Here is a 27,452-nt window from a genome sequence, read left to right on the forward strand (position 1 = left end):
ATTGTTGATGTTCAGTGTTTGTGTCGTCTTTGTAAAAACTACGATGAACATTGTTTAAATGACTACTATGCGTTTTTAAAATTTTCAACTTAAACACATTTAAACATTAAAAAAAAAAATAAACAAGGAATCCATGAATCAAAAAAAAGCAAAAACAAAGGGCTTATTTGGTTACATAGGAAATAAACTCGTTATCCAGGTCCAATCAAGGGTGTACGGAAATATACCCCGGGTTGTTTTCCACACACCCTGAGGCCTTCGGCCCGTACAACTAATACCAGCCACACATATGCTGGTTTAATAAGTGGCACTTCGCTTTGAATCCTTATTATTGAAGTGGATGTCTTCATCCACTTATAAAAAAACATGCACAACCCTCCGAGAGCCAGGTTGTTAAGTTTGGTTCTTTATACCTTGATTATTTTTTTTACCATATGCAGTGTTATCTTTGCACCAACATGCAGAGAGCATATTCTGATCATGCATTGATCGCAGCGCCACCTATATTCGAACACACACTCACGATCATGCTTATCAAAAGATATAATATGCATTTTCAAGGGTATATATTTCTAAGCAAAGTAAGATATGTTGTGTGTTTTGTACATAACAAGACAGTTTATGATGAACTTTCACCAGAATTTTCATCTACTTGATTCCAATACTTCCCTTTAAGCTTGAACCAATATCAAACAGCCGAAGATATGAATCAGATATAGGAAAATATAATTCATTTTCAAAAAAAAGAACTTTGTTTTGAAATCTTGCACTAGAAATAGAAAAATGCTTAATTATCTAAGTAAAAATTTATCCTATATTCTCATTTGTATTTTTCCATGCATATATAATTTTAATTTTTCACTCGCAGATCCGAATAACAGTCAGAAAAATACTTCATATCTTGAATGTAGGAATCCCAAAAATAATGTAGATCAGGTTATTGATTTAATATTGAAATTCACAATTTATTGCAAAAATTAGATTTTGCTTCAGCTCCTTACTCCGCGACTCTAGAGCAGACGCTCTAACCATTACGCCGCGCAGCCGACGATTACTGTTCGTTATCGTCATTGTCTGACGTCATGGCGTCAGACAGTACTGGCTCTAAATTCGCTCTTGAGTACATCTTGACCTATGATTTTAACAAGAGGAATATAAAATAAATTATTTAAAAAAATGAAATAAGAAATGTTTTATATTGAAAAGTACATTGCAAATATATAAAAAAGATAAAATAAGCAGATTTTTCCATCAACTTACTTTTTTTCCTTGAAATGAATTTGATAATTCCACTAGAATTACGCAAGTGTAGGGGGACATTTTCAACCATGTCAAAATAAAAGACAAATATACGGCGATAATACCTTGTACACAGAATATCTTCATTCACTACTGTTTAGGAAGGATAAAATTAACATACAAAAGTGGAATTTATTTCTTCTCATATTTTGAACGTAACGTCTGTCAGTCTCAATACACCGGGTACATTGTGATAAAATGTGCCATTGTTTATGCAAACTATTTTATCTTTCCTATCTACTGATAGAAAACTTACGTATTTATCAATAAAGTGATCGCAGATTCAACAGAAAAGCACGTGTGCTTAGAAATTAACAAATCTGTGGGATGCTTCATGTGTCTGCCACGGCAAGTGGGCGTTAGGTTCTATTTTAAGAATAGAGCTCGGAGATGCTTCTTCTTATACATTTGACTTAAAGGTTATGAATATTTAAATTTTCTCCAGCGTTCCATACATATGTGTTTACATTTCGATAAGAGCTACCGAGAGAGCCCGAGAAGCCACGAACGTTTGTCTGTCAAGTGTTACGTTACAAAAAGTATGTTATGTTCATAAAAATCTACGCTGTCTTTATCCTAGATTTTAAATACATATCATCAAATAATGTCAAATAGTAGGTGCATTTTGGATTTTTTTAACTTATGAACTTGCACGCTCTTCATCACTACATATAAACACTTAAAATTTGACATTTCTTACATAACGTATTGATTTATTCATAGTTTAAAAAGATACCAAAGTGAAGGATAGATGTTGAATCTTCTTTTGCTTAAATTGTAACTGATTATGTCCTGCCTTACAAGCAAAGATACATAGCGGGTTCCAGTAAATATTCAACCAAGCCTCTTTCTTTACTCCTAACTAAGATATTAAAAGTGGTGAAGGAGAAACTTCAAGAGTACTGTGCAACAATATATTCGAGAAGTGGTGTAAATCAGATGTGGATACTTAAAAATTCCAAGGAACTTTTGGAAAATTGGAAATCAAAAGATTTTACCAAAATCAACAGCTTAAAAACTTACGACTTTTCAACTTTATAAACAACCATTCTCCACGACAAATTAAAGTCCTGTAGCCCTTTTCACAAAAAATCTTACGACTAAGATTAAAATTTTCCAATTCTTCTATATGTACCTAAATTGAAGTATGTTACAAAAAATCTTATATTTCTATTACATTACAGTATATTGAGAATTATTCTTCTGAAAAAATAATTTTCTTTATTAAACAAAGAAATTAAAGAGTTGTAAAATTTTAATCTTACTCATAAGAATTTTTGTGAAAAAGGCTACTGGCTTTTTGATATCATTGACAGCTGCTTTTTCAATAAAAATGGAACTCGTAAATACACTTACCTTGTCATTGGTCATTTGCAAAATTATTTTGTTAAAAAACATTCTGATTGTACACACAAGTACTCTGAAGTTGACATTAAAAAGATGCTTGAGTTTCTGATTGACAATATCTATGTGGTTTTTGGAGACCAGGTCTTTCAACAATCTATAGGAATTCCCATGCGTACCAATTGAGCCCCGTTATTAGCAGACCTTTATTGTATTCATATGAAGCAGAATTTGTCCAAAATCTTGTACGTGAAAAGAAGAAAACACTTGCTGTGGCCTTCAACTCAACATTTAGATATATCGACAACGTATTGTCAATTAACAATGGCTATTTCCATTCTTATGTCGATACAATATATCCTGGTGAGCTTGAGATAAAAGATACCACAGAGTCTGACACATCTGTTTCATATTTGGATATTTTACTTGAAAAAGTCGTTAATGGTAATCTAACAACCAAGCTTTATGATAAACGCTATGACTTTAACTTTTCAATCGTCAACTTCCCTTACTTATGCAGCAATATACCTTCATCACCTGCATACGGGGTATATATCTCTCAGTTGATTCGATACGCAAGAGCATGCTCTACGTATGTACAATTTCTAAAACGAGGTAAATTATTGACAAACAAGTTGATGAAACAAGAATATCAGCCGTCTCGTTTAAAGTCATCATTTCGTAAGTTCTATGGTCGATACAATGACCTTGTCAGCAAATACAATTTATCATTGAGTCAAATGCTGACTGACGTTTTTCATACTAATTGTTAGGTCATTATTTACACACTGAATTCTCGACGGATTTTTCCGTTATTTCCCCCCGATCATGACAAGGATCACACGGCGGGTGTGACCGGTCGGCAGGGGATGCTCACTCCTCCATGGCACCTGATCCCTCCTCTGATGTTTGGAGGTCCATGTTTGCTCTGCTCCTATTTTTGTATTGTTTAATGGACTTTTGAGCTTGAATACTGTTCGTTATCTCTATATATTTCATTGTATCCATGAACAGGCCCATTGGAAGAAATTTTCAGTTAGGGTGGACTGTATCAAGGAAAAATTCCTTAGAGAGCATAAAAAAGATATCAGAAGTTAATATTTACATGATTTGGGGGGCACAAGCATAAAATAGCTATGTATAAATCGGCAAAATTATTGGAGGGCACGCCCCCTCACCTGGTTTCTACGTCCATGGAAAAAAAATTTACAAGTAATATAGAGTATATAGAATAAGATCATGTCCAAGTTTTATTTTATGTTGATGCAACTGAATTGAACTGTTCTTACTTCTTAGCTAAATAATTCATTTCATGACTCAGAGTCATGTTGAATACACTGAATTTAACTTTTCTTGTTTCTTCACGAAAAAATAAATTTGTTCAAGTCAGACAAGCTTTTCAGAAAAGCTAATACATGTACTTGTATTGCCATTATTGTCTTTATACACTTCCCTGATATTACGCCAAATATAAACATTCATAACATTTCTTACACTCACAAATTACGCATGAAGCATTATTTTATCAATAATGATAGCACCATTGATTTCTTAAATTATTACATATGGCACCTATACAGAGAAAAAACTGTATTTTAGGCAAAATCACTTTCTGTGTTTTGCATGTGAAGCGTAATATTACACGAAACAAAAAAGACAGAAAAAGAGCCAAAATAACAGATAACAACCTTCTATACAAAAGTGTATTTAATTTAAATACAATGAAATATCTACTATGTTAACGATACAATTTCTGAGATCTTCAATATTTTATATTCAATATTCAAAATTTTAACCCATGAAGGAATTTTTATTTGTCTTCCCATCAAAGTCAATTATTTTGCGTCAGGCTCTGGTCCCGAATATTTATGTCTTCACATATATTCCATGGCACGATTTGTAAATCCACTGAGTTTGGAATTTGGAACACTTTTATGTTTCTGCTTTCGCTTATGATAAAGACCGCAGATACAGATTACAATAAGAAGAACCAGATTGACAGCAACTGCACCACCATAAATAAGGTAATTTCTGTATCCTAAAATAAATTAAGATAATAATAAGTATATATGAAATAAAATATTCCAAAATTATAAACCTTTTCTAATAAAATATATACCCCAATTCGAAAGAAGTTTTGTATGGCATTGGGTATTTAATCCCCAAGCTATCATAGATTTTGATTAATTCAATTTTAAAAATTTTAAATGGAAAATTATACAATCCAAATGGAAAATGATAGAATATGAATAAAAATTATACAATACAAATTGAAAGGATCGAAAATTGCAACGTTTGACATGCCATATTTCACTATATAAACATTAGAGCCCCACCCTTCCATCATAATACCTGACCCTGGGGCCATCAAATGCACAAATTTTGAAAAAGGCACCCTTCTTCATCATAACTATGAAGTTAGTTTATCGGCTTATTACCCAAGAGCAGAGGAGAAGATTTTCAAAGAATTAATGTATTTTCACTTTAAAAATCGTTAGAGCCCCGCCCTAACACCAGGACTTCTGACCCAGGGGCCGTAATATTCATAATTTTGAAAGAGGCGATGTTGCTTATCATAACCATGTATTTAATTCATCGGCTTAATACCCAGTAGCAGAGGAGAAGATTTCAAAGAATTAATGAGTTTTCACTATATAATCATTAGAGCCCCCCCCCCCAACATAAGAACCCCTAACCCAGGGACCATGGAATTCACAATTTTGGAAGAGGTACCCTCCATCATCATAACTATGTACTTAGTACATCGGCTTTGTACCCCGAAGTAGAGAAGATTTTCGAAGAATTACGAATTTTCACTATATAATCTTTAGAGCCCCGCCCTAACACCAGAATTTCTGACCCAGAGGGCCTGGACATTCACAATTTTGGAAGAGACACTCTTCCTCATCATAACTATGCAATCAGTTTGTTTTCTTAATACCCAGGAGCAGGTCGCCCGCGTGGGGCAGTGGTTAGAGCGTCTGCTTTAAAGTCGCGGAGTAAGGAGTTGATCCTTAAATCGCAGGTTCAAATCCCACTGTTAGGACGTGGAGACCGGTCCTTCGGATGAGACCGTATAAACCGAGGTCCCGTGTCGCAATAGCCAGTAGGTGCTGGTACGAAAAAGATCCCTCACTGCTCAATGGCCTTCAGTGCTGTGTATAGGTAAAAATCTGCAGCCCTCCACCGGCAAGTGGTGCCGTCTCCATATGAGTGAACAATTCTCGAGAGGGACGTTAAACAGCAAACAAACCAAAAAAACCCTGGAGCAGAGGAGATGTTTTAAGAAATGATGCATTTTAGCTATATATTCAACTGTGCTCCGCCCTAGCACCATAACCCCTGACCCTGGGGTCATGAATTGCACAGTTTGGTAGAGGTCTCAATGCTTATTACCATCATGACAACGGTTCAACTGCTTAATGTCAAGTAGTAAAGAAGATTTTTAAACATAACACTAATTTTGATGGTTTTAGCTCCAGGGGTGGAGCCAATGAAATTCACAGAGAAGAAGCTGAAAATGTTAAAATGTTAATGGACGACGCAAGGCGACGGACGAAAACAGATAGCAATAGGTCAACCGAGTGACTCAGTTAACCTAATAAAAACAGAAGTGAAAAAAGAAATCCATCACAATGACTTTCCGGTATTTGCAACAGTGATTACATTTAAGGACTACGCAACCTACCTTACCTACTGAAAATTTTTCAAGTTATTCTTAATTTAAGATTATAGTGTCATCAGATGCTTGTAGACAAAAAATCAGCCTGCATTACCAGGGGTTTTGAAATGAAATCAATTGATGAAAATTCTTGTATAATTCAGAAAAAGATATACAAAAATTACTAAACATATATTCTAGATGTTTTATTTATCCAAACTTGTTTTAGAAGAAGTGTACAACAGCATATATAGACATTAAAATGTAGCACACGGTTCCTTTCAGTATTGGAACTCTTCAACTCCAGGGAAAAAGGCAATAAAGTTCAAACTACGTTGCGTATGTCCTTAATTAGTGTTAAAGAAGGGCACTTCTTTGCTGATTGGTAGTATCATAAGAATATTATTAAAAGCAAAAAGTGATTACACACATTTACTAAGATTTAAGGATTATTATATTATATTTCATTAAACATTGTACTTTAAAACTTGGAGAATGTTTCTCGTTCTATTGTGTCCTTGATATTGTCAAATAGTCTTGAGATCTGACCTCTGTCACAAATTTTGAATTCTGGTTTACTGTTGTTACTACTACTATATTTTACTAAGATTGCATGAGATAAATGTAGACCAACTGCTACATAAGTGGCAGACTTGATCTTTTGCTTCTTTTGTTACAAAAGAAGAGTTTATAACAATATCAAACTCTCCGTAGAGAATTAGAATTTATACCTTGTTTTTCCCTACATTATACCTTCTATATTACTTGTCGTAGATGGCGTTGTAGCTTTCATTTTACAAAGATTAAGATTTTTTTGTGTTGTTGGCTGATAAGACGGTGTACTTAATGTTCCATTGTAACATGTTCCACAACAAAGACTTGGGTTCCCCGGACAATGGGACTTAGAGCAGCCTGTTGCTCTGTCTCCATATTCACAGCCTATAATCAAAGAACAAAGAACATTCTAAGAGGTTTGATTGATGCTTGAGGACCTAGAATGGGATAAAGTTTATTAATAAAATATAACGGCGGTATCACAAATCTGGATATTAAATGCATTTTATTCTGAAACAACTATATTGTGTCAAAGACCATTTTCAAATTAAAATACTAGTAGTCAGCACTTTAATGCCAAAATTTTCAGGACAGTACTCTTTAGTTTTCGTTTCTATAACGCAAATTCCAACAAAAAAACGACAAAGAAACGAAAAGGCTAATTCTACAATTTTTTAACTCATTTGCAATATATATTTTTGCCACCCAGATTGCCTGCATTTGTCTTTTGGTCCTTAAAAATCTGAGAATGTCCTAGATTGTCATGCACTTGAGATTTGCTTTTTCTTTTAGAACAACTTGATAGTATTACCTATTATACCAGTATAAAAGTTTCTGCATTGTCGACAACAAGTAGTATTGACTGAGTAGCAAACAGCTGGATTTTTCTTTATGTCTTCAAATGAACATGTGACATCGACTCCATTATAAGTGATTGCTACACCTTCTCTATCTCCATACAAACAAGATTCTGTAATTGAAACATTCATTAATATAAATACCTATACTTCAGCCGTTTTATTAAATTGTTTAGGAAAAAGTATATACGTGTATTCAGATGTCAAACTGAATAAGGGAAAGTGAAAAACATTCCTTAAGTTTACGTATTTTAATAGCTAGAACAAGTAAATAAAAATCTTAATTTCCCATTAAAATTCCAATTTTTTTTTACTCTTTAAAATGATCTGAATACTTGATTAGAACTTTTGAAAGGTAACTTTGGAAACAAAGACGATTTTACCGTCACCTGGTGGCGCACACTCATCATATTTACAGACACCAGAAATACACCACTGAAATACAAAAAAAAACCCAACCTTATAGTAGTAGACTTTTGGAATTTGATTAGATATCTTACCAATTATTTTATGACTAAGAAGAATGCGACTGAGAAGATACCTTTTTGTTGCCACATTGAATCCCGTCTCCCGCTACTGCGGAGACACACCCATTACTTCCGTCACCCCTTGTACACCATAATTTTGTGCACACAGACATAAAGTTTTGTCTGTAAATGCTCTATAAATAGATATAAAAAAAAAAGTACATTTAAAGAGAGAAATCTAGTATTACTATGTTCTATATAAAATGTACACGTATATAAAGAAATCTAGTATTACTATGTTCTATCTTAATGTAGTCCATTCTAAAACTGGGTCATTAAAATACTGAAATCTTCATTTGGTACAATGGAAAAATCTTTGTTTTTGTAAGAGAATCAAAAGTTATGTAAAGACTGTAGATAAACAAAATTCTATAAAATTTTCTTTACAATTAAAAGACACCATGTATACCTTACAAAATCCAGAATTTGGACCAACAATATGTCGGCACTGTGCGTCTGCGTCATATATCTCACCAGGAAGTGCTGTGTATTGTTTTAATGCGTCAGGGTCGAAGTCTTGACTTAAGACAGTCATACAATTATTATTGTCCCTGTCGAGTATAAAAGTACTTACTAGCAATATTTTTGCTCGTAAAACTAAAGATATACTATCATGAATGGATGAAAGCAAATAGCAATCCAATTCATATAACTTTTGAGGGAATACCTAGAATATATTGTCATTTCCTTCTCATTTTGAAAAATAAATAAATATATGCTGACAGGCTTAAAACTGCATTCTTTGTTTTAAAATAATAAGGAACTAACTACTATAGTGGCATAGCAATAAAGTGACATACCGGTTAAGTTTGTTGATATAATTAGTAAAGTAATAGGTGGAACAAGCGGAAAATTTCCAGGGATTTTGGTTATCCACAGGAATTGTACTGGGGGCCATGACGAAGGCATCGTCACTATTGCAGGAATTTCCGCTTCCGTCATGCTTTGCACTCAATCTGTTAAAAAAACTTTGTCTAAATTTATCACTAAATATGTGTTCACTTTTTTTTTTACATCGTCACCATTGCCGAGTTTCCACTTCCGTGATGCTTTGCACTCAGTCTGTTAAAACACTTTGTCTAAATTTATCTACAAATATGTGTTAACTTTTTTAACATTTGGTACACTATATAAAAAAATTTAATGTTGAATCCTGAGTGGATAATAATAAGGTATTCAAATTCTTGTCTTTTACATAGAAACGAATGGAAAGTAATGAATATGATTTTTATGAATATGGTTTTACTGTTCTACTACGGTGGACGTATTATTAAGTTTATTAACTATAATTCATTCACTGCCTTCTTGTTTATTTGTGACCTGAAATGAGTAAGTGTCCTTCATATAAAAGAAAAAAATGTCTCACTGGTATTAAGCTAGTTTTCCTAATTGAATACGATACAAATTAATAATATCTGTACACTGTACACTAAAATTTACAAATTCCATTACAAATAACATATATCTAATATTATTTTTTTCAAGATTTTAATAAAATACCCGTGTCCTAATTCATGTGCTGCCACAGTAATAACATTGAAATTAAAGTGGTCCTCTACCACCGAAACAGCTTGGTCTGTACATAAAGTTCCTAACCACGCAAGTCCTGTAGTATCTGATGATCCAGTACTGGTGAAATCGTATCTAAAATCAAAACAATTCGTGCACCGTAGAGATATTTGCATCAATTTTAACATTCAACATTCCATCACATGTTTAATATCACCCATACTTGATGTTATTTGTGTAGGTATATATCTATTGAGATGATTTTTTTTAGATATGAAATATTATCCCTTTACCTTGTAAACATCATAGCATGGTCGTAATTAGGCAGACCAGGGGTTCCTTTAACCCATGACGTCACAGCTTTTAGAGCTGCATTGGAGTCTACTTGATACCCGGATGCTGAATTAGCTTTAAGTTTTTCTATAAACTGCGATTTTGATGGAGTCTGCAGATGTGTAGAACAAATTATTAAACAAGGATACAAAATAAATAAATTGCCAGATTTAAAAGTTATATTATATCGCACACAAAAATGACAAGAGCAGTTTATGTTTCAGTTAGACAAGAAACAAAAATACTTTGAGAACTTTCCTAATAAAACCTTTAAAAAGATTTTTATCTGTAATACTGCGTAATTAAAAGACATGGTACTATAATAAAGAATTCTGGCTTAAGTGAGTCACAAATAAGTTTCTCAGAGGAAAAATCATATTTATCATCATCTAAGTTATCATGTATTAAACCAGCTTGTTGACAAAGATTTCATGAATTTTCATCTGCATTTTTTTTCTTCATTCGAAATGAACAGAACAAAATAACTTTGGCTGACAAGAAGAAAAGTAAAAAAATTTTTTTTCATTTACAAAAAAATACAGATATGTAGCAAAGTTGTGGACCATTACAAATTATAAGTTTGTATTAAATTACTTTCAAATATTTCTCTCTTTTTTGTAAAAACATACTTACATCAGCGATATAAATACCAGAAAATAAAATTGATATTTTGAACGCAGAAGTTTGGATATTTTTATAGCGAACGTCCATCTAAAAAAAGAAAAAATAAATAAATGAATGAAAAACTTTTTTAAAAATCTTTGCACTATTACAAATTACTTTCTCATAAATAATCTCATCATCGAAAATAATAATAAAAATAAGAGTCAACTGATATAGGGAATATTTGTTCTTTCAACTAATACTGAATGCTTATAGAGTCCACGAAAGGTACAATAAATACAATGAAGATAGATATTCTGAAAGTTTAATAGACTTATTTCAATATTAACAAACATACAAATTTTCTTTTTACCCCATTGATTACAAAAGTGTAGAATTGTCTGATGTTATTCTTAGCTTCCGCGTCTCTCTGTCTCATATCAGCTGCTCTGCTCTGTGTATACCAGCTTTGTAATTACAAAACAGAATTATTAATAGTATTTTTTCGGTTGGTTTTGGTTATGGAAACAAATTCTAATATCATTTTCTTTTTAATGCAATCTATATATTGCTTTCTACATGTTGTTATTTCAATCAGATTTAAATCTTACTATTTATAAACGGCATAATCAATGATAAAGAACATCTCTATTTTATAGTCGTTTATTTGTCTCCTATGCCTTAGTCTTTTTCTTGTGTTATGACGCCATCTTTCTAGGTTCATGCCTAACAAAACATATATTTAAACATTAGTAAGTAACATGATTTTGTATCGCCAGCTTTAAGAACAATATTCAATTTTTTAGTTAATGCTTCATAGAAGAGTATCACAGAAATAAGTGTAAAATAAATTCACAGAATATATATTATTCTGAAATATGAGTCTAGGCAATTTACATGAAATACGGAATATGGCATTTTAAGTCCTTGTTATAATGAGTTCAGTATAGCTTAACTCAGTAAAGGATGTCTTTGAGATACACCTCCACTTATGTACGGCTAAAGCACATTATATAAACTCAATATTTGATTCATCGTTTTATCAAGTAATTGATGATATTTTCATTTATTTTCAATTCATTTATTTACAGGGTATAACAGAATTTGAATATTTCACATTTTGCACATTTGTTTAAGATAAAGTCGTTTAACTGGCTATATACGATAACAACCATCTGATAAACTGTGTGACAAACCAGAAGACTTCAACCTTTCCCTCGTCAACCTTTATTTATTTATGTACAAATAGTAATATTCCACCCGCGCATGGCGTTTATATATCCCAACTTATTCGATACATAAGAGCTTACTCTGAATACGATCGAATTTTTAAACCGAGGATGGATACTTACAAATAAGTTCATTTTACAGGGATTTAAAGAACCTCGTTAAAAGTCAGCATATTGTAAAATCTATGGTCGTTATAAAGCACTTGTTAGGAAATAAAACCCATCATTGGGGGACTGATATATTTCAGTTCAATTTTTTTATCCTAAATTTGATAACGGATTATTCCGTCTACATGATCCTGACGGCGGGTGTGACCGGTCATCAGGGGATGCTTACTCCTCCTAGGCATCTGACCCCACCTCTAAAATTTCCAAGGGTCCGTGTTTCATTTCCTGTTTAAAGATTTGTATTCTTTGTAGTATTTTTAGATTGATGTCTGTTCAATACTTTCAATACCTTGTAAGAAAACAATGTTTATGCTAAAACCAGATCATAGTACAAGCCAGCTTTATTCATGAAACGTTATATAAATGGAGAAGTATGTGATCATTGCCGATATTTGTTTGTGAGAGCATTTTTGATTCCATATTCACGTTGATTTTTAAAAAATTAATCAAAACTCTTATTTTTTAGATTTTAAGTTGGAACTAAAAGACAACATAAATGAATTCAAAAGAAAATAATGACTGATTTTCTTATAACCTTTGGGTTATATTAGTATAGGGTATATATTCGTCGATGTGCTTATAAAAACAAAAGGATAAATTGCTTGGGGGAAGGGGTCAAAATACAACATAAAGAGTCCAATATAGGGAGAAAGAATTAAGTAAACTAAAACATATAGATTGTGTTAGGAAAATACGATGCTTAATAAGTTTTTACTCACTTGGCTGTATTGGATCCAAAAAAGTATGTTGTGGCTGATCCAATCGTAAAACCCTGTATTTTATATTTCCACCAAAGTCAGACAAACAGGATTTGGATTCTGGTTCAATTAAATACTCGTTTTCTCTGTGTAAAAACAGTCCTGTCTATTTGGGGGGAAATGCATAAAAAAGTAGAAAAGTTCAAAATATTTGTAAGGTTTGCAATTAAAGAGGCATAATCGTACTTATTTGCTCAAATCAACATACAAAAAGAAAACCATTACTCTTCTCAGTTCATTCAACATTTGCTAACACTGTGTAATCTCATACTGATACTTTTGCAGCCAGATCTACATATTTATTGACGTAAGTATAACATCTTTTCTGGTCTTGCAGTTTATGATATAACCACTATGTCTGCCATTGAAAGCCAATTTTTGACAACATAAAGCTTTCCATGTTATTTTGGATTCCGGTTTTCAAATGGCATTGAATAATCAATTAAACACTTGGAGATTTGTCAGTCTGTTATCTGTATCGTAAGTTATTTTCTGTTTGAATTAATTTCTAGTGACGATGAAAGAATTAAATAACCTGTTATTTTTTAGACTGTAAGCGTCTTTCTCTTCTTTTGAATAAATGCATGTTTTCCGTTTTCATTCTTTCAACAGAAATAAATTATTTAGGTTTTGAACTGTACAAATATTTACCATACATATATCTCACTAATTACCTTAATATATCTCAACTATGGCACATTTGGATGTATTTCCCTTTTACTTGTTAGTTTCAATTTTATCAATTCATTGTTGATATAAAACGATACGACACTATGTTTAGATGACTCAGCAGATCTTATGTCTCTGTCTCCTAAGTATGTAATATTAACTTTGACATCATCTATAAAATAAAAGAAACACCAGGGCACCTATTATAATTCTAATTATTCTTCAGTTGTTTTAATGTTGTTTGTATTGGGTTACATGTAATAGGTTTGTAGGAAAACTCATTGGTAAAAGTCAGGTAGCTATTGATCTTTTAGACTGGCCTATGTTACTCTGTATACACAGAGTTTAACTACAGTATAGCATTACAAAATTATATCCAATCTACAACATAAGTCAGTGACTCATCTCGAGAACTGACTTTAAGAGTATCTTGCGCAATGTTTACTATATATGTGATGTATATTACTTTTAATAGAAACTTCGAACAAGAAAGAATATAAAGATAGTAACTAAGTTATGAATACTTACTAAACTTAAGGCTGACATTGTAGTCATTAAATGGAAACAGTCCATGAATTAAATCAATCCCAAACATAACGATTAGAACCCGTGACATCTCGCTTACTAGTCTTAAGCGTAAAAAGTAAACAGTTGTGATCTATTTAAAAAGAAATCCAAGGCTTGTGTAATTTAAATGTTCGGTACATCTACTTATCCACCCGTTTGTAGCACAATTAGTATTTAAATATTTCCATGGTCATGGTTGAATGCATCGATGTAACATAGTACATTATTTCTGTCAATCATTGCGTATTCATTGTTCTATTTTCCTTTGAATAGCTGCTACAATATCTACTTGTCGATATATTGAGGAAAATTTAACAGGATGTTTTAAGATTAACGAAGGAAAAGATTGATGTGTTGTATGAATTTCCTTCCGTATATCCTAAGTGTAAAAAAAAACATAGCATTTATTGCAAATTCTGTAAAAAGACTTCTGTTGACGTTACACGTGATGTTGGTGACGTTAAACGTTACGCTATAATGGCGCTACAGAAGTATTGACGTAACGCTTCTAAAAGTGCCACTAGAATGACTGGTGCCCTGTCGCTATTTCTTTGTACTTGAAATACGATTAAAAAATCATTGACTACTCGTAATTAAACAAACGAACAAAAAGGGCGCTTTTCATTTGTGTGTAATAAAGATTGTCAATTACTAAAACCACTTCCGTAGCAATTTTCTAGTAAAATAACTAAATATGAAACAGATGTGTCAGACTCCGAGGCATCTTTTATGTCAAGTTTACTTGGATATGTCAGGTCGACGTATGAACGGAAGTAACTATTGTTAATTGATTAAATTATACGTCATCGATTTATCTAAATGTTGAATTGAAGGCCACAACAAGAAACTTCTTTTCATGTAGAAGTTTTGGTATAAATTCTCTTTATATGAATACAAAAATTGGTCTGCAAATAGCAGGATGCAATTAGACCCATGTGAATTCCGACAGATTGGTGGAAGACCTGATCTCTAAAAACTACACAGATGTTGTCAATCAGAAACTCGAGCATCTTTTTATATCAACTTCGGAGTACTTATGTGTACAATCAGAATGTCTTTAACAAAATAATTTTGCAAATGACAGGATAGGAAAATTTACGAGTTCCATTTTTATTGAAAAAGCACCTCATCAACTTATTTGTCAATAGCTTGCCTTGTTTAAAATTTGTTTGTAGCCTAATAACAAAACTTTATGATAAACGTGATGACTTCAACATTTTTATTTCTCCATATTATTTTAATGAAAAAAAACCTTGAAAGCTTGTCAAGTATGCAAATGCAGTGATTGTAGATTTTTTTTTTTTAGATCAAAAAGGACATAACTCTAAGTTGATTCTGAACACAACCAATTCTTCCTGACCTTGTACCTTCCCTAAAAATTATCTAGTGGTTGTGCAAAGCAATTCTTTGAATCTCTGACAAATAGATCATATATCAGCATGCATGTTAGTTTTTCTTACAGGTGTCTTAATTGGAGATTTTTAAAAGAGACATGTTTGACTGCTTCTGATATTATTGAATGAAAATATAATCAGAATTTAAATGGAAAGCTTATTTTACAAAAAAGTCAAGAATGCACGGCTATCAATATTGTGTAAAGACAAGAATAGCAATTAGAAAGAAAAAAATAAGTTAATGCAGGACTGTTTAATCCTAGTACAGTTTTTCATTTCTTTCAAAAAACATATTTTTTTCTTCTAAGATTACAATGCAAATGTAATTTTTAAAACCTTTAGGAATATAGCAACTTCTAATCTTAATCCATTCAATTTATGGTAAACTTTGTAATTTTTATTCTTTCTGGCTGATAATGGTATGATGACATCAAATTTGACTTTCGATATATACAAATAATCCAGGTTATCTTGATTATATTCATGGAAATCACTCTCCCTCTATTGTATTCTTTTTGTTTTTGTTTCTTCTGCAGAAGACCAGTACCGTGATTGTTACCACGAGAACCACCACACAGGCACCACCAACCAACAGTATTAACATTGTCCAATCTGAAACAATAAAATAAATTTTACAAAAAACTGCATAAAAAGGACATTTAGCATAAGTTCTCTTGAATTTCACTCATCAAAGTCTTATTCAGGAAAATTTTAGAAAAGAAAATATACCTTATCCTTATAAATGAATTATCGAAAATACTATCTGTTGTTGTCAATGTTATTACAGATATTCGCGTGAAAGTGAAGAAGTTCTTCATAGAAAGCAAACTTTTTGGAACTGCTGAGAGTAAAAGAAACAATTTTAATAAAATATTTTAAAATTGTCTATTAAATATAGCATCGCACAAGTAGTATATGGATACATATTATGTCTAGAGCAATAACTAGGACAATTTTATATTGATATGTTCTAGGGCGGTTTAAATGCTTATATGAATTGTACAGAATATGGTTTGATTTGGTTTTTTTCTTTTGCAGAAATGAAAATGTGACATTCCTACCTTTATATTACAATGCAATAGACTGTTCAGTCCATTTTAAAGTTTTTCCTATCTTAATATGCAAAAGTATTCCCGAAAAAAATTCCTACATGCAATGGGAACCAGCAATCATAAATGACACTAATGTTCATTCAGAAAATTTTAAACCATACTTTCATACTTTTTAAAACTAGTATTTCGTAAAATCTATTGTCTTGATCATCCCCGACAAGTTTAAACGGTCATGTTGTTCGGATTAAATATTTTTTTTAGCCTGTAATATATGTGTCAGCAATGAAATATATGTCCGCCCCATGCAGAAAATACAATGTATATGTTTTGCAATATCAAGTTTGCCAACTAAAGATTTGTGATAAGATAATTGATATAATTTTTACATTATTTCCTGTTCGTCTTACCCTTTTCGTTATCTATTGAAATCACACTACAGAGAATGAAAATGAAAATCATCCATAAACGTTATAAATACCACAAGAAAAATATTTCTTTTTATAAAGCAGTTTTTTGTCATGCTGTAATTCAATCTGAGCATATATCTTAATCATTAGGATGTCATATTTACTGTATAGAACTTGACATTTTAAACTAAGGCATGCTACTGACAGATAAGTTGATGCTACAGGGATTTCAACTACCACGTTTAAAGTCATCATTTTGTAATTTTTTTTGTCCTTTTAAAGATCTTATTAACAAATAAAATATATCAAAGGGTCGAATTCTGACTTACAATTTTCATACAAATTGTTAGGCCTTTGTTTTCATAGTAAAATTTGACTGCGGGACATTCCGTCTACCTTATCAGAACTTGGGGCTCACGGCGGGTGTGACCGGTCGACAGGGGATGCTAAATCCTCCTTGGAACATGATCCCACATCTAGAATTTCCGGGGGATCCATGTTTTATGTCCTGTTTACAGATCTGATTGTTTGTAGATTTTTTTTTTAGATCAATCGCTGTTCGTTATCTTCACTTTCATTCTAGAAGACCAGATATATATAGGCATTAATTTGTCAAGCATTTAATTATATTTATTCAAATATCTTTTTTAACTTATTATTTAGTTTTTTCCTCCAACTATAAGCTTCTTATTATAATGACTTTATAGATGAGTAAAAATCCTTTCTTAAGAAAGTATTCTTACCGGCAAACTGGTCCTTGTTGTTCTTCAACGCATTGTGATCCAGTCCTACACGGATTGATCGCCTTCAGAATTTGACATCCAGATGAAAAATTTGTGAAGTTCACTATAATCGATCACAATGGGTAGTTCAACAATAATAAATATAATATGATTATACGTAATTTTTACAATACGTATTTTTACAAAAAGCTACCACTGAAGTTGAAGTCAAAACTACATAGGAAATGCTGTAAATGTATTACATTTGGCTATGTCTTCTATTTAGCAGCGTTCGAGCAAAATCAAGTACATTGCTTAATGTGGTGTGTATTTATATTCATGGAAAGAGCAACTGAAAAGTGTTAGATCAAATCTAAGCTACCTTGTTGGAAAATCAACTTCTGCCAATTACCGTAAAATACATTTATAGTAAGTAATGAATTTGTTAATACTATAAGATTCCATAGCTTCTATATGAATCAATACCGATTTTCCCCGAGGAGTCGATAAATGATAGAGATGACACTGGTGCATTTTGTCCGTCGTATGTCACGTTTTCTTTACCAGACAGGAGATCTTGGTTAATGGATACTAAATTTGATGACGAAGATGAATCGCTCGTCGTGTAGACATCATAGTTTACAACTAAACTACCTTTCCTTAAATCACAAAAATATGAACTTTTAGTAACTTTGTAGACTGTAGTTGATGAATAAGAGTGAATTAATATATCACAATCCCTTAAAATGATTATACCTGGCAATTGTTTTTGTGTTGGATACTTTCCATTCGCATTTGAATACATCAGTGTTTGACAAATAAAAAAAATCTACACAAAAACTCGGTTATTAGGAAGTCACTGTGACCTCGAATTTTGCTTCCTTATAACCCCGAATCTTGAAATCCGTTGAAGCAACATAGTGTAATGTATTTGTAAAAAGTTCCTTATCATAGAGATTTCCTCATAAGCGAGTTGTTTAATAGCGAGTTTTACTGTATTAAAATAGGACTTTGTTAACATTTTTTGTTACTAGGTCTAATATGACTTTTATTAGTTTCCATTGAATTATTCAGCATTAGTTAATCAGGTAAAACTACAATATAAGAAGGTACATACCTTAATCCTGTAACATTACAGCTTTTAAAACGACTCCCTAGTCTCTTTCTGTACAAAGTCGTCAACTATAGTACACAAAAACAAAGTCATTTTAATGTACACAGTCGTCAGCTATAGTACATGAAAACAAAGTTATTTATCATGATGATGATGATGATGATGTCTGCTGATAACAAGTCTGCCATAGAAACAAATCAATTTAAACTGAAATAGGATAATAAAAGGATAATGAAAGAAAATAACGTAATGTGTGAGAACGTTTGCTTCCTTTATCGAAAATGTATTAATAATACCTAAATACAAGACCTTAGACAACAATATTGACTCCTGGAATTGAATCAAATTGGCTCTCCTAAAGCTGAAAACATTTGCTGTAAAAACTTTCTTATTGCCAAGATTATATTTGACCACAATGCAATAAAAGGGAAACCTGCATTGTTTATGCATCGGAATACATGTACTTCAACCATTATATTAGATATTTTACTTTTTTATTGCCTGCAAATATTCTTAAAATAAGATAGCTACCATTATTTGAAGTTGCATTTAAGAAATAAGAAAAAATATAACAAAGTACACATCTCTTATAATAAACTTTTAACTGATTGCAACTGAACCTAAACTAGTTGAGGAGGGTGCGTGGACTTTGAGTATTAATGGACTCTGGAAACACGTTTGCTATACTTATAAACCTAAGAAAGAAAATAGCAGGTCATCATTCTTAAAAACAAATGACCAAAGTATTTGATAACACTAATTTCAACACGCCTGCAGCAGTCACGGATGAAAGCGAAAACAAGACAAAGATTGGTTCATCTTCATATCTTGATGGAAAAAAGTGAAGATAACGAACAGAACAATTTTTCTAAAAAAAAAAAATCTACCAACAAAAAAACAATATGTGAACATGGCATAAAAATGGACCCCAGGAATTCCAGAGGTTGGATCAGGTACCTATAGGAGGAGTAAGTATCCCCTGTCGATCGGTCACACCTACCGTGAGCTATTGATCAGGTAGACGGAATTTAAGCCACATTATCAATTTTTACCTGCAGAAAATTAATACATATCACTTAATCAAAAATAAAGAATATTTGAGCTTCTGTGGGAAAATTCATGTCAAAACTCACTGCTGTTTCAGCTTTTCCCTTTACAGATGAATATTCCGTGTTATCAGATAAATTCTCCCTTAATACTATTGCCATCCGTAAAACAAAAGAAAATTTTATTTTCTCGTTTACTGGAAAGTCTGTGTAAGACGCTATTGTCGTTGTGTTTATTGGAACAGTAGATAAATGTCCTGTAAATGTTGCTTGCGACTGGCGAGGTTCAGAAGTTGATGTTACATTCTTATGTGGTTGAGGAGAGCCTGAATGTGTTGTTTGTGTTGTTATCGTGGAAAATTTAGTATTGTTGGTGGTGGAATTCTCTGATACTTTCATCATAATTGTTGTTGTCTTGCATAAGTCGGGTTCCTCTGTTGTGGTGACAGTGTCTGTGGTTTGTGTAGCTCCAGAATAACAAAATCCACAGCATTTGTCATCTTTATACTGAGGACAATATTGAGATGAACAGCCGGACAATTTATCCCCATACTCACATCCTGTAAAAATGTTGTACACATTACCAGCGTACTTACATCCGAGTCTGCCTGTTGAATGACACCTTTCTAATGTTTGCTTACCTTGCCTTCCGGTATAAAAACGAGGGCAGGATTTACAACAGTATGCGCTAATGTCCTTTTCGTAACACAGGTATGGTTCTCTGGTGACGTCAACACACGTTTTCTCCTTTCCGTTGTATACCAATACAGTGCCAGATCTTTCACCATATAAACAAGATTCTGAAATGCATTCAAAATCGATTACTTTATTACGGGAAAAAATCTAGATCTTACTTTTGGGCGGGATAGGCCTGTGGTCTTCTTGGTCAAATAAAAGAAATTGGGAAGCTTTGGATATATTCTTTTTTAGAATCATTTGCTAGATGCAGAGAAAGTGCAAAGTTGGGGTTCTTTAATCTGAAAAAAAAATATGTACTAGTATTAATTATATACCTCTGTCATAAATAAACCCGGATCTTACTGTAAATTGTGAAGTGGAACTTTGAATGTGAAATCAATGTGCACGTGAAAAACATGATTCGTGGTTTTCTTCGACAAATACATGTATATGCATTTTATGCAAGGTTCTATTACTTCCTTTTATTTCATTCATTGTAAATATTTAAATAAGTAACCATTCGCAGAAAACCCTGGGTGGTCATTTAATGTTTTTGTGTGTGTTTATGAAGAATGGCTTTTGGACTTGTGTGATGTTGTGTCATTTGATTAATTTGATTGGTTAGCCGAAATATTGTATTTTTAATGGCATTCCACTTAATTATGAGTATGTAACCGCCATTATGTGCCAAATAAAAGTTAAACATTCTGCCATTTTTTTCTGTAAAGATTTTCATATTGTTAACAGCAGTTAAAAAATTAAACGAAATAAATTATTATTAGAAATGATCAATTTATAAAAGCAAGAAATGTCATATTGGTAGGATAATGGCACGATATAGGTACAGTGAAATTGTCTTACCGTCCCCTGGTGGAGCACAAACATCATACGTACAGACTCCAGATATACACCACTGAAACAGAAAAAACAACTTTTAAACAGATAAATGACATTTGTTTGAAGTTTATTTTTAAAACAAAAATAAAGATTTTCCGTAAGGAAGTGTCATCTGCGTACACAGACAGAAACAAATTAGCAGTCCTCAGTACACATCACTGGAAAGTCTAGAATTTATTACACACCTTTCTGTGTCCACATTGCATACCGTCTCCTGCCACAGAGGCCAGACAATCCCCAGATCTCTCTGTGTTCAGACACCACAAAGTTAAACAGATTGAAGTGTAATTTCCTTTATATATCGCCTGTAAAAAAATCGCTATTTTATATATTTTTTAGTAATAAATGTACCCGCTACTTTTCCTCAGACTTTTACGATGGGTTTTGATTGTAAAGTTATACATTTGTTAGCAAAACACCAGATAACTGAACAATATCTTATTGCCTAAAGAGGTATTATGCATATTAACTACACGTAATTGCAATTATTCTATCAATATTGATAGTGTAGCTCTTTTCCAATCATATTATGCTGTAACAATGACATAGCCAATAGGATTTTTACACGTAACGACTCTTACAGAGTCGAGACTTACTTTGCAAAGAGCTGATCCAGACCCATATATATTTTTACAATACGTGTCCGCATCGTAAGCCTGTCCTGGCAACCCTGTAAACTTGTTTAAAGCTGTTGGGTCGAAGGTTTCACTTAACGACGTCATGCAATTGGTCCCTGCCCTTAAACACAAAGACTGGCTAGATCCTAAGATATTTATACGATGATAAACCTTTTCTTTGCAAATTCTATACTATCAGAACTCATTAAATTGTGGAATACTTACGAATTGAGGGAATTGATATAGGTAGTAAAGGAGTTTGTGGACTGTGTTGAAAATTTCCAAGGGTTTGTATTTTGAGGAGGAGAAGCCGACGCAGCCATTATGTAAGAACTGTCTGCTCCATCATGAACTGCACCCAAGCTTATAAAGTGACAGGAAATCATTGAAAAATAACCTTTCAGTTTAATTATTCTAATACGATTTTTTTTCCTACACTTGTCCATGTACCTGTGTCCAAGTTCGTGCGCAGCAACCGTAAGTATGACAAAGTCGAAGTTATCTTCGACAATAGACACGCTCTGAGATGTGCACACCTTTGACACAAAAGCCAAGCCAGCAATGTCATTCGAGCCTCCACTTGTAAAATCATATCTGAGAGAAAAATAAATTATATATTTAATGCAAACAGAAACACTAAGGCCTCATGATCAAGTGTACACAACAAGACTACATCGTTTGATTAAGTTCCAATTTGAATTGAAAAATAGTTCACGGTATGTCATTCCAATCAAAATTTCTTCGTAAGTTATCAAGATTTCGCCACTTTCGACCTTCAATTAAATTGCACGCTTCTGATACTATTTTAAATTTGCATGATGCCAAAAACCACCAAAATTAATGCCCCATCCTCCCTCAAGAAAAAAATGGCTTGACAATCATATTAATTTTGTTATCTTTTTTTTTTAATTTTCAGACAAGCTTTATTTGAGAAAGGACGTTGTATTTGAAACATTTCTTGATAAACTTTCTTATTGTGAAGTCATGATTAATATTTTATTAGGCTAAATCTAGTTCTTATTTCTAAATTTATTTCTATGTTAAAGGAAGACGTAGTTACAGAACAAGATCACATTTACAGATGAATCATTTTAATTTTTTTTACTATTATTTCTAAATCATCAGAGAGGCTTTCCGACTTTAAAATAAAATTATTTGAATACTTTCTTTGAGCACACATTGTGGGAAAGAGTGTAAGTATAAGATGGATTATTATGAGAATTCAAGTGAAATACAATGGAATGACTGTATTGATTATTTGCAAAAGCCTTTGGTTTTAGTTTTTAATTCTATCATTTTTTTAGAAACGATAATTACGAATACGCTGAAAGTCTTTATTTAACCATTCAAAAAGGAAATATTTTCACTTCATAATTATTACACTGCAAAAAACTATATATATATATATATATATATATATATATATATATATATATATATATATATATATATATATATATATATATATATATAATCGTGCTGGCTATTCTGTGTTCTTGAACCTTGAAAACATCATTGCATGGTCATGACCAGGAAGACCGGATTCACCGTTTATCCAGGATGTGACGTCATCCAACACTTTGCCTGCATCCACCTTCGGCTTTGGGCTGGAGGAGTCTTTGTGGTTTTCGGTAAAAGAAGACTTTGCAGCGGTCTTAAAAGTATTTTGAATGATAAAATTAAATTGAGTAGAGTAAAATATCGTAACATTTCTAACAAGATTTAATTCTTTTTTCCTTAAAATTATTCAAATTAATTTTTATAAATTAAAACATATAATAATTAAATCAGTCACAATGGCAAAATAAAGCATTATTGATAAAAAAAAAAAAAAAAAAAAGAAGTAGAAACAAAAGTTAATATATAAACTTCTATATGAGATGAAGAAATCTCTTGCTGTAGCTAACACAACAACATTTTGATATATCGACGACATTTCATGAATAGTTATTTTCATTTATTTTTTATTTGTCAACTGGTTTCCTCGTGAACACGAAATAAAGGACGCCACAGAGTCTGCCACCTCTGTTTTATACGTGGATATTTTACTGACTAATTATTTTAATGGACTACTAAAAATGAACTATATGACAAACGGGATGACTTTAACTTTTCTATTGTCAACTTCCCCTTTTTATGTAGTTATATTCTACAATCACATGCATATGTTGTTTATGTCTCCCAACTGATTCTATATTCCAGAGCATAATCTATTTACGATCACTTCTAATAAGCAGATGTTACAGGGTTTTCAACAATAATATCTTATTTAAAGTCAGCATTTTGTTAATTCTATGTTCAATACAACGACCTTATTTGCAAATATAACCTATCATTGGATCCTACTTCGACTGAAATGTTTTGCACCGAATGTTAGGTCGTTATTTTATATCATTTAAACTACGGATTTATAATTTTACCTCATCATCTGTGTATTGCTTTGACACTACTTACATCAGCAATATAGATTCCTGCGTAAACAACCGAGATCATGTATGCTGCTGTTTGAATGTTCTTGTACCGGATATCCATCTATAACGTAAACAATTTAAAGTCATTTTTCCAATAGCCAATTAGTTTCTTCGCCCCAGTGAAGCAATCTATGAAAAATGCAGTATTCTAACACAAAAGAAAACAACTTTTGTAGTGACCTTGACATTACATAGTTGTGGCCTATAGGTCAAGTATGAATGCAATAAAGTACAATTATCTTAACTGAATTAAATGAAAACACATACGTGACATACCCCATTTATAACCCAGGCATAGAATTGCCTTATGTTGTATTTAGCTTCAGTGTCCCTTGCTGCAGTTGTCCCTGTTGCGCTTTGAGTGAACCAACTGTCAAGGTCATGCATAAATGAATTTATGGTTGATAAACAATATTTAGTGATTTAATATATGTTTTTCTAAAATTGCAGTTCTGAAATGATCAAATCATGGATTCACTACAAACGTTTTAAAAAGAAGATTGAACTTTTTCAAATGTTTACACCAAACGCACGACAACAACAGCAATGTATGTTGATCACTTGAATGACCCAGTGATCCAGATGACATTTCAAATGAAGCATTACAGGTCTGATCACTTCGCCAAGAACTTATATAATTGTATGTTTCAAGGTAAAATGAACAGAAAAAATCCTAAATCATTGTGCGTTCTTGTATTTAAACCTTATTCCATCACATCGTATTATCAATTAACAATAGATACTTCTATTCATATGTCGACACGATATATTCCAGTGAGCTTGAAATAAAAAATACCACAGAGTCTGACACATCTGTTTCATATTTGGATATTTTACTAGAAAATGACGTTAATGGTAACTTCACAACTACGTTTTATGATAAAAGTGAGGACTTTAACTTTTCAATCGTCAACTTCCCTTACTTATGCAGCAATATACAATTATCACCTGCATACGGGATTTATATCTCACAATTGACTAGATATGCAAGTGCATGCTCTATGTATGACCAATTTCTTAAACGAGGTTTGTTACTGACAAACAAGGTGATGAAACAAGAATATCAACAGTCTCGTTTAAAGTCATCATTTTGTAAGTTCTATGATGGCTACAATGACCTTGTCAGCATATACAATCTATCATCAAGTCAAAAGCTGACTGACGTTTTTCATACTAATTGTTAGTCCATTATTTAAACACTGAAATGTCTACGGATTTCTCCGTTATATCCCGACCATGACAAGGAGCACACGGCGAGTTTGACCTGTCGGCAGAGGATGCTCACTCCTCCATGGCACCTGATCCCACCTCTGATGTTTTAGAGACCCGTGTTTGCTCTGCTCCTGATTTGTATTGTTTAAATGGACTTTTGAGCTTGTATACTGTTCGTTATCTCCATATATTTCATCCTTGTGCAATTATTATGTATTCTAACCAGAAGAAAGGATAACAACTGCATAGTTCGTTCTATCGACATATTTATACAAAAAAACCTCAAATACCACCTACTAGCTGTAAATGGAATAGTCTATAATCAAAAGCATCTCCACTTTGTACTCAGTCGCTGATCGCTTCACATTAGCTGACCTGGTTTCACTGGGTATCGGTTGAATATTCATCTCTCCTTCCATAAGGATTCAGATAAAAAAAATTTTCCAAACATATTAATATCATATGTGACTTCAAATAACAGTTAGGAAACTAAAAATTGATTAACATTGATGAATTTTATAGAATCAAGACATTACAAGAGATCAAAGATTTAATACCAAATAAATCAAATACCTACATGGCTAAGGAATGGAACTGGTTGTTGTAATAATAGTAATTCAGGTGATGATTTACATTAAATACGTTAGCATTTCCATTTTTTTTTTTTAATTAATGAACTGCCTGATTTGTTGAATTATGTTTTATGAATTATTTTGCACATTTATCAATTTATGCACAATGGAAAGCATAAAAAGAAATTATAAGTCATGCGGTTAAACATTGAAACACATACGTGTCATTTAAATATATTTACCAATTGTCATCGAGTCGTTGTACTGAAAATGGCTATGTTTGATCTTGAAAATTTTAAACAACAATGGATTTTGCCTTGAGTCATCGCACTCTGCATTTCTTGGCTCCAAAAAGAATTCATTTGATTGGTACTCAAAGTTTCCAAACTGGCAAAAGGTTGAATATGTAAAAATTACAAATAAATTTCTATAGAACGTTTCATAATATATTTTCTATTTGAAGTCCTAGAGCCTGATATTGCTGCTTGTCAATTTGCTTTAAAAAAAAAAAAAAAAAAAAAAAAAAAAAAAAAAAAAAAAAAACTAGAAGTGAAGCCAAAAATGCGAAATGATGTATCAGTTCTGTTCCTGTTCTAGCCCGTCAGAGAGACACCACGCATAGTAGCTAGTGTCCAAAAATATAGAACATGGAAAATCACACAAATATAGAATTTTTAAACAATGTTTTCAAGTGAGGGATCTGATTTATGTTTTATGTTAACCTACCAAACAAGACGATGAATCAGTAGTCTCGATGTAAAAAGCAGCAAACTTTTGTCGATCTTGATAGAAAAAAACATTCTACAAAAAAGGAAATAATGTAAAAATTCACAAAGTAGATATTCAAACTTTAAAGAAACCGATCCAATGATCATAGACTTTAAGAGAGTTTCAGATATTAACTAATGGTTCAAAGAAACTACATAAAAAGAATAAAAGTCTTATCTTACATGCATATTATTTTTGAAGACATCTGGCCAACTTGGATAATTATTCAAAATCCAAGTGCAAATATATGAACCCTTTTGATGAACTCACATTTTTGCTGGGTATTAATTTCCTGACAATGTTTCCTCCGGTATCGCTGGTATACACTGGAACATTGACAGACAAATCGTCTTTTCTATGTAAATGAAGGTCTACCAGTCCATCATTGAGTGGAAATGTGATTATCATACTTTTGGAGGGAAC

The 27,452-nt window shown here is 32.2% G+C and overlaps 2 protein-coding genes across 2 annotated transcripts; both read right to left on the bottom strand.

Annotated features, from left to right (window-relative positions):
* Positions 1-4,349: 4,349 nt before the first annotated feature.
* LOC133174221 (A disintegrin and metalloproteinase with thrombospondin motifs 14-like) lies at positions 4,350-12,944 on the bottom strand. Its single transcript, XM_061309295.1, has 13 exons — positions 12,805-12,944; positions 11,300-11,414; positions 11,062-11,155; positions 10,719-10,796; positions 10,046-10,197; positions 9,744-9,887; positions 9,044-9,199; positions 8,653-8,794; positions 8,258-8,377; positions 8,100-8,151; positions 7,671-7,829; positions 7,058-7,243; positions 4,350-4,681 (listed from the first exon to the last, which is right to left on the bottom strand). Exons 2-13 carry the CDS (start codon positions 11,410-11,412, stop codon positions 4,518-4,520), a joined length of 1,560 nt encoding a protein of 519 aa, XP_061165279.1. The 5' UTR covers positions 11,413-11,414; positions 12,805-12,944; the 3' UTR covers positions 4,350-4,517.
* A 3,019-nt stretch (positions 12,945-15,963) lies between these two features.
* On the bottom strand, positions 15,964-27,452 carry LOC133174050 (A disintegrin and metalloproteinase with thrombospondin motifs 16-like). Its single transcript, XM_061309090.1, has 19 exons — positions 27,300-27,452; positions 26,988-27,062; positions 26,504-26,648; positions 25,987-26,101; positions 24,754-24,847; positions 24,461-24,538; positions 23,509-23,660; positions 22,457-22,600; positions 22,232-22,369; positions 21,986-22,127; positions 21,575-21,694; positions 21,354-21,405; positions 20,456-20,614; positions 19,902-20,374; positions 18,772-18,836; positions 18,141-18,313; positions 17,676-17,778; positions 16,933-16,958; positions 15,964-16,085 (listed from the first exon to the last, which is right to left on the bottom strand). Exons 1-19 carry the CDS (start codon positions 27,435-27,437, stop codon positions 15,964-15,966), a joined length of 2,514 nt encoding a protein of 837 aa, XP_061165074.1. The 5' UTR covers positions 27,438-27,452.

This window comes from Saccostrea echinata, unplaced genomic scaffold (genome assembly GCF_033153115.1).
Source record: "Saccostrea echinata isolate AGI-Se365-2 ecotype Australia unplaced genomic scaffold, CSIRO_AGI_Sech_v1 ptg000057l, whole genome shotgun sequence".
NCBI lineage: Eukaryota > Metazoa > Mollusca > Bivalvia > Ostreida > Ostreidae > Saccostrea > Saccostrea echinata.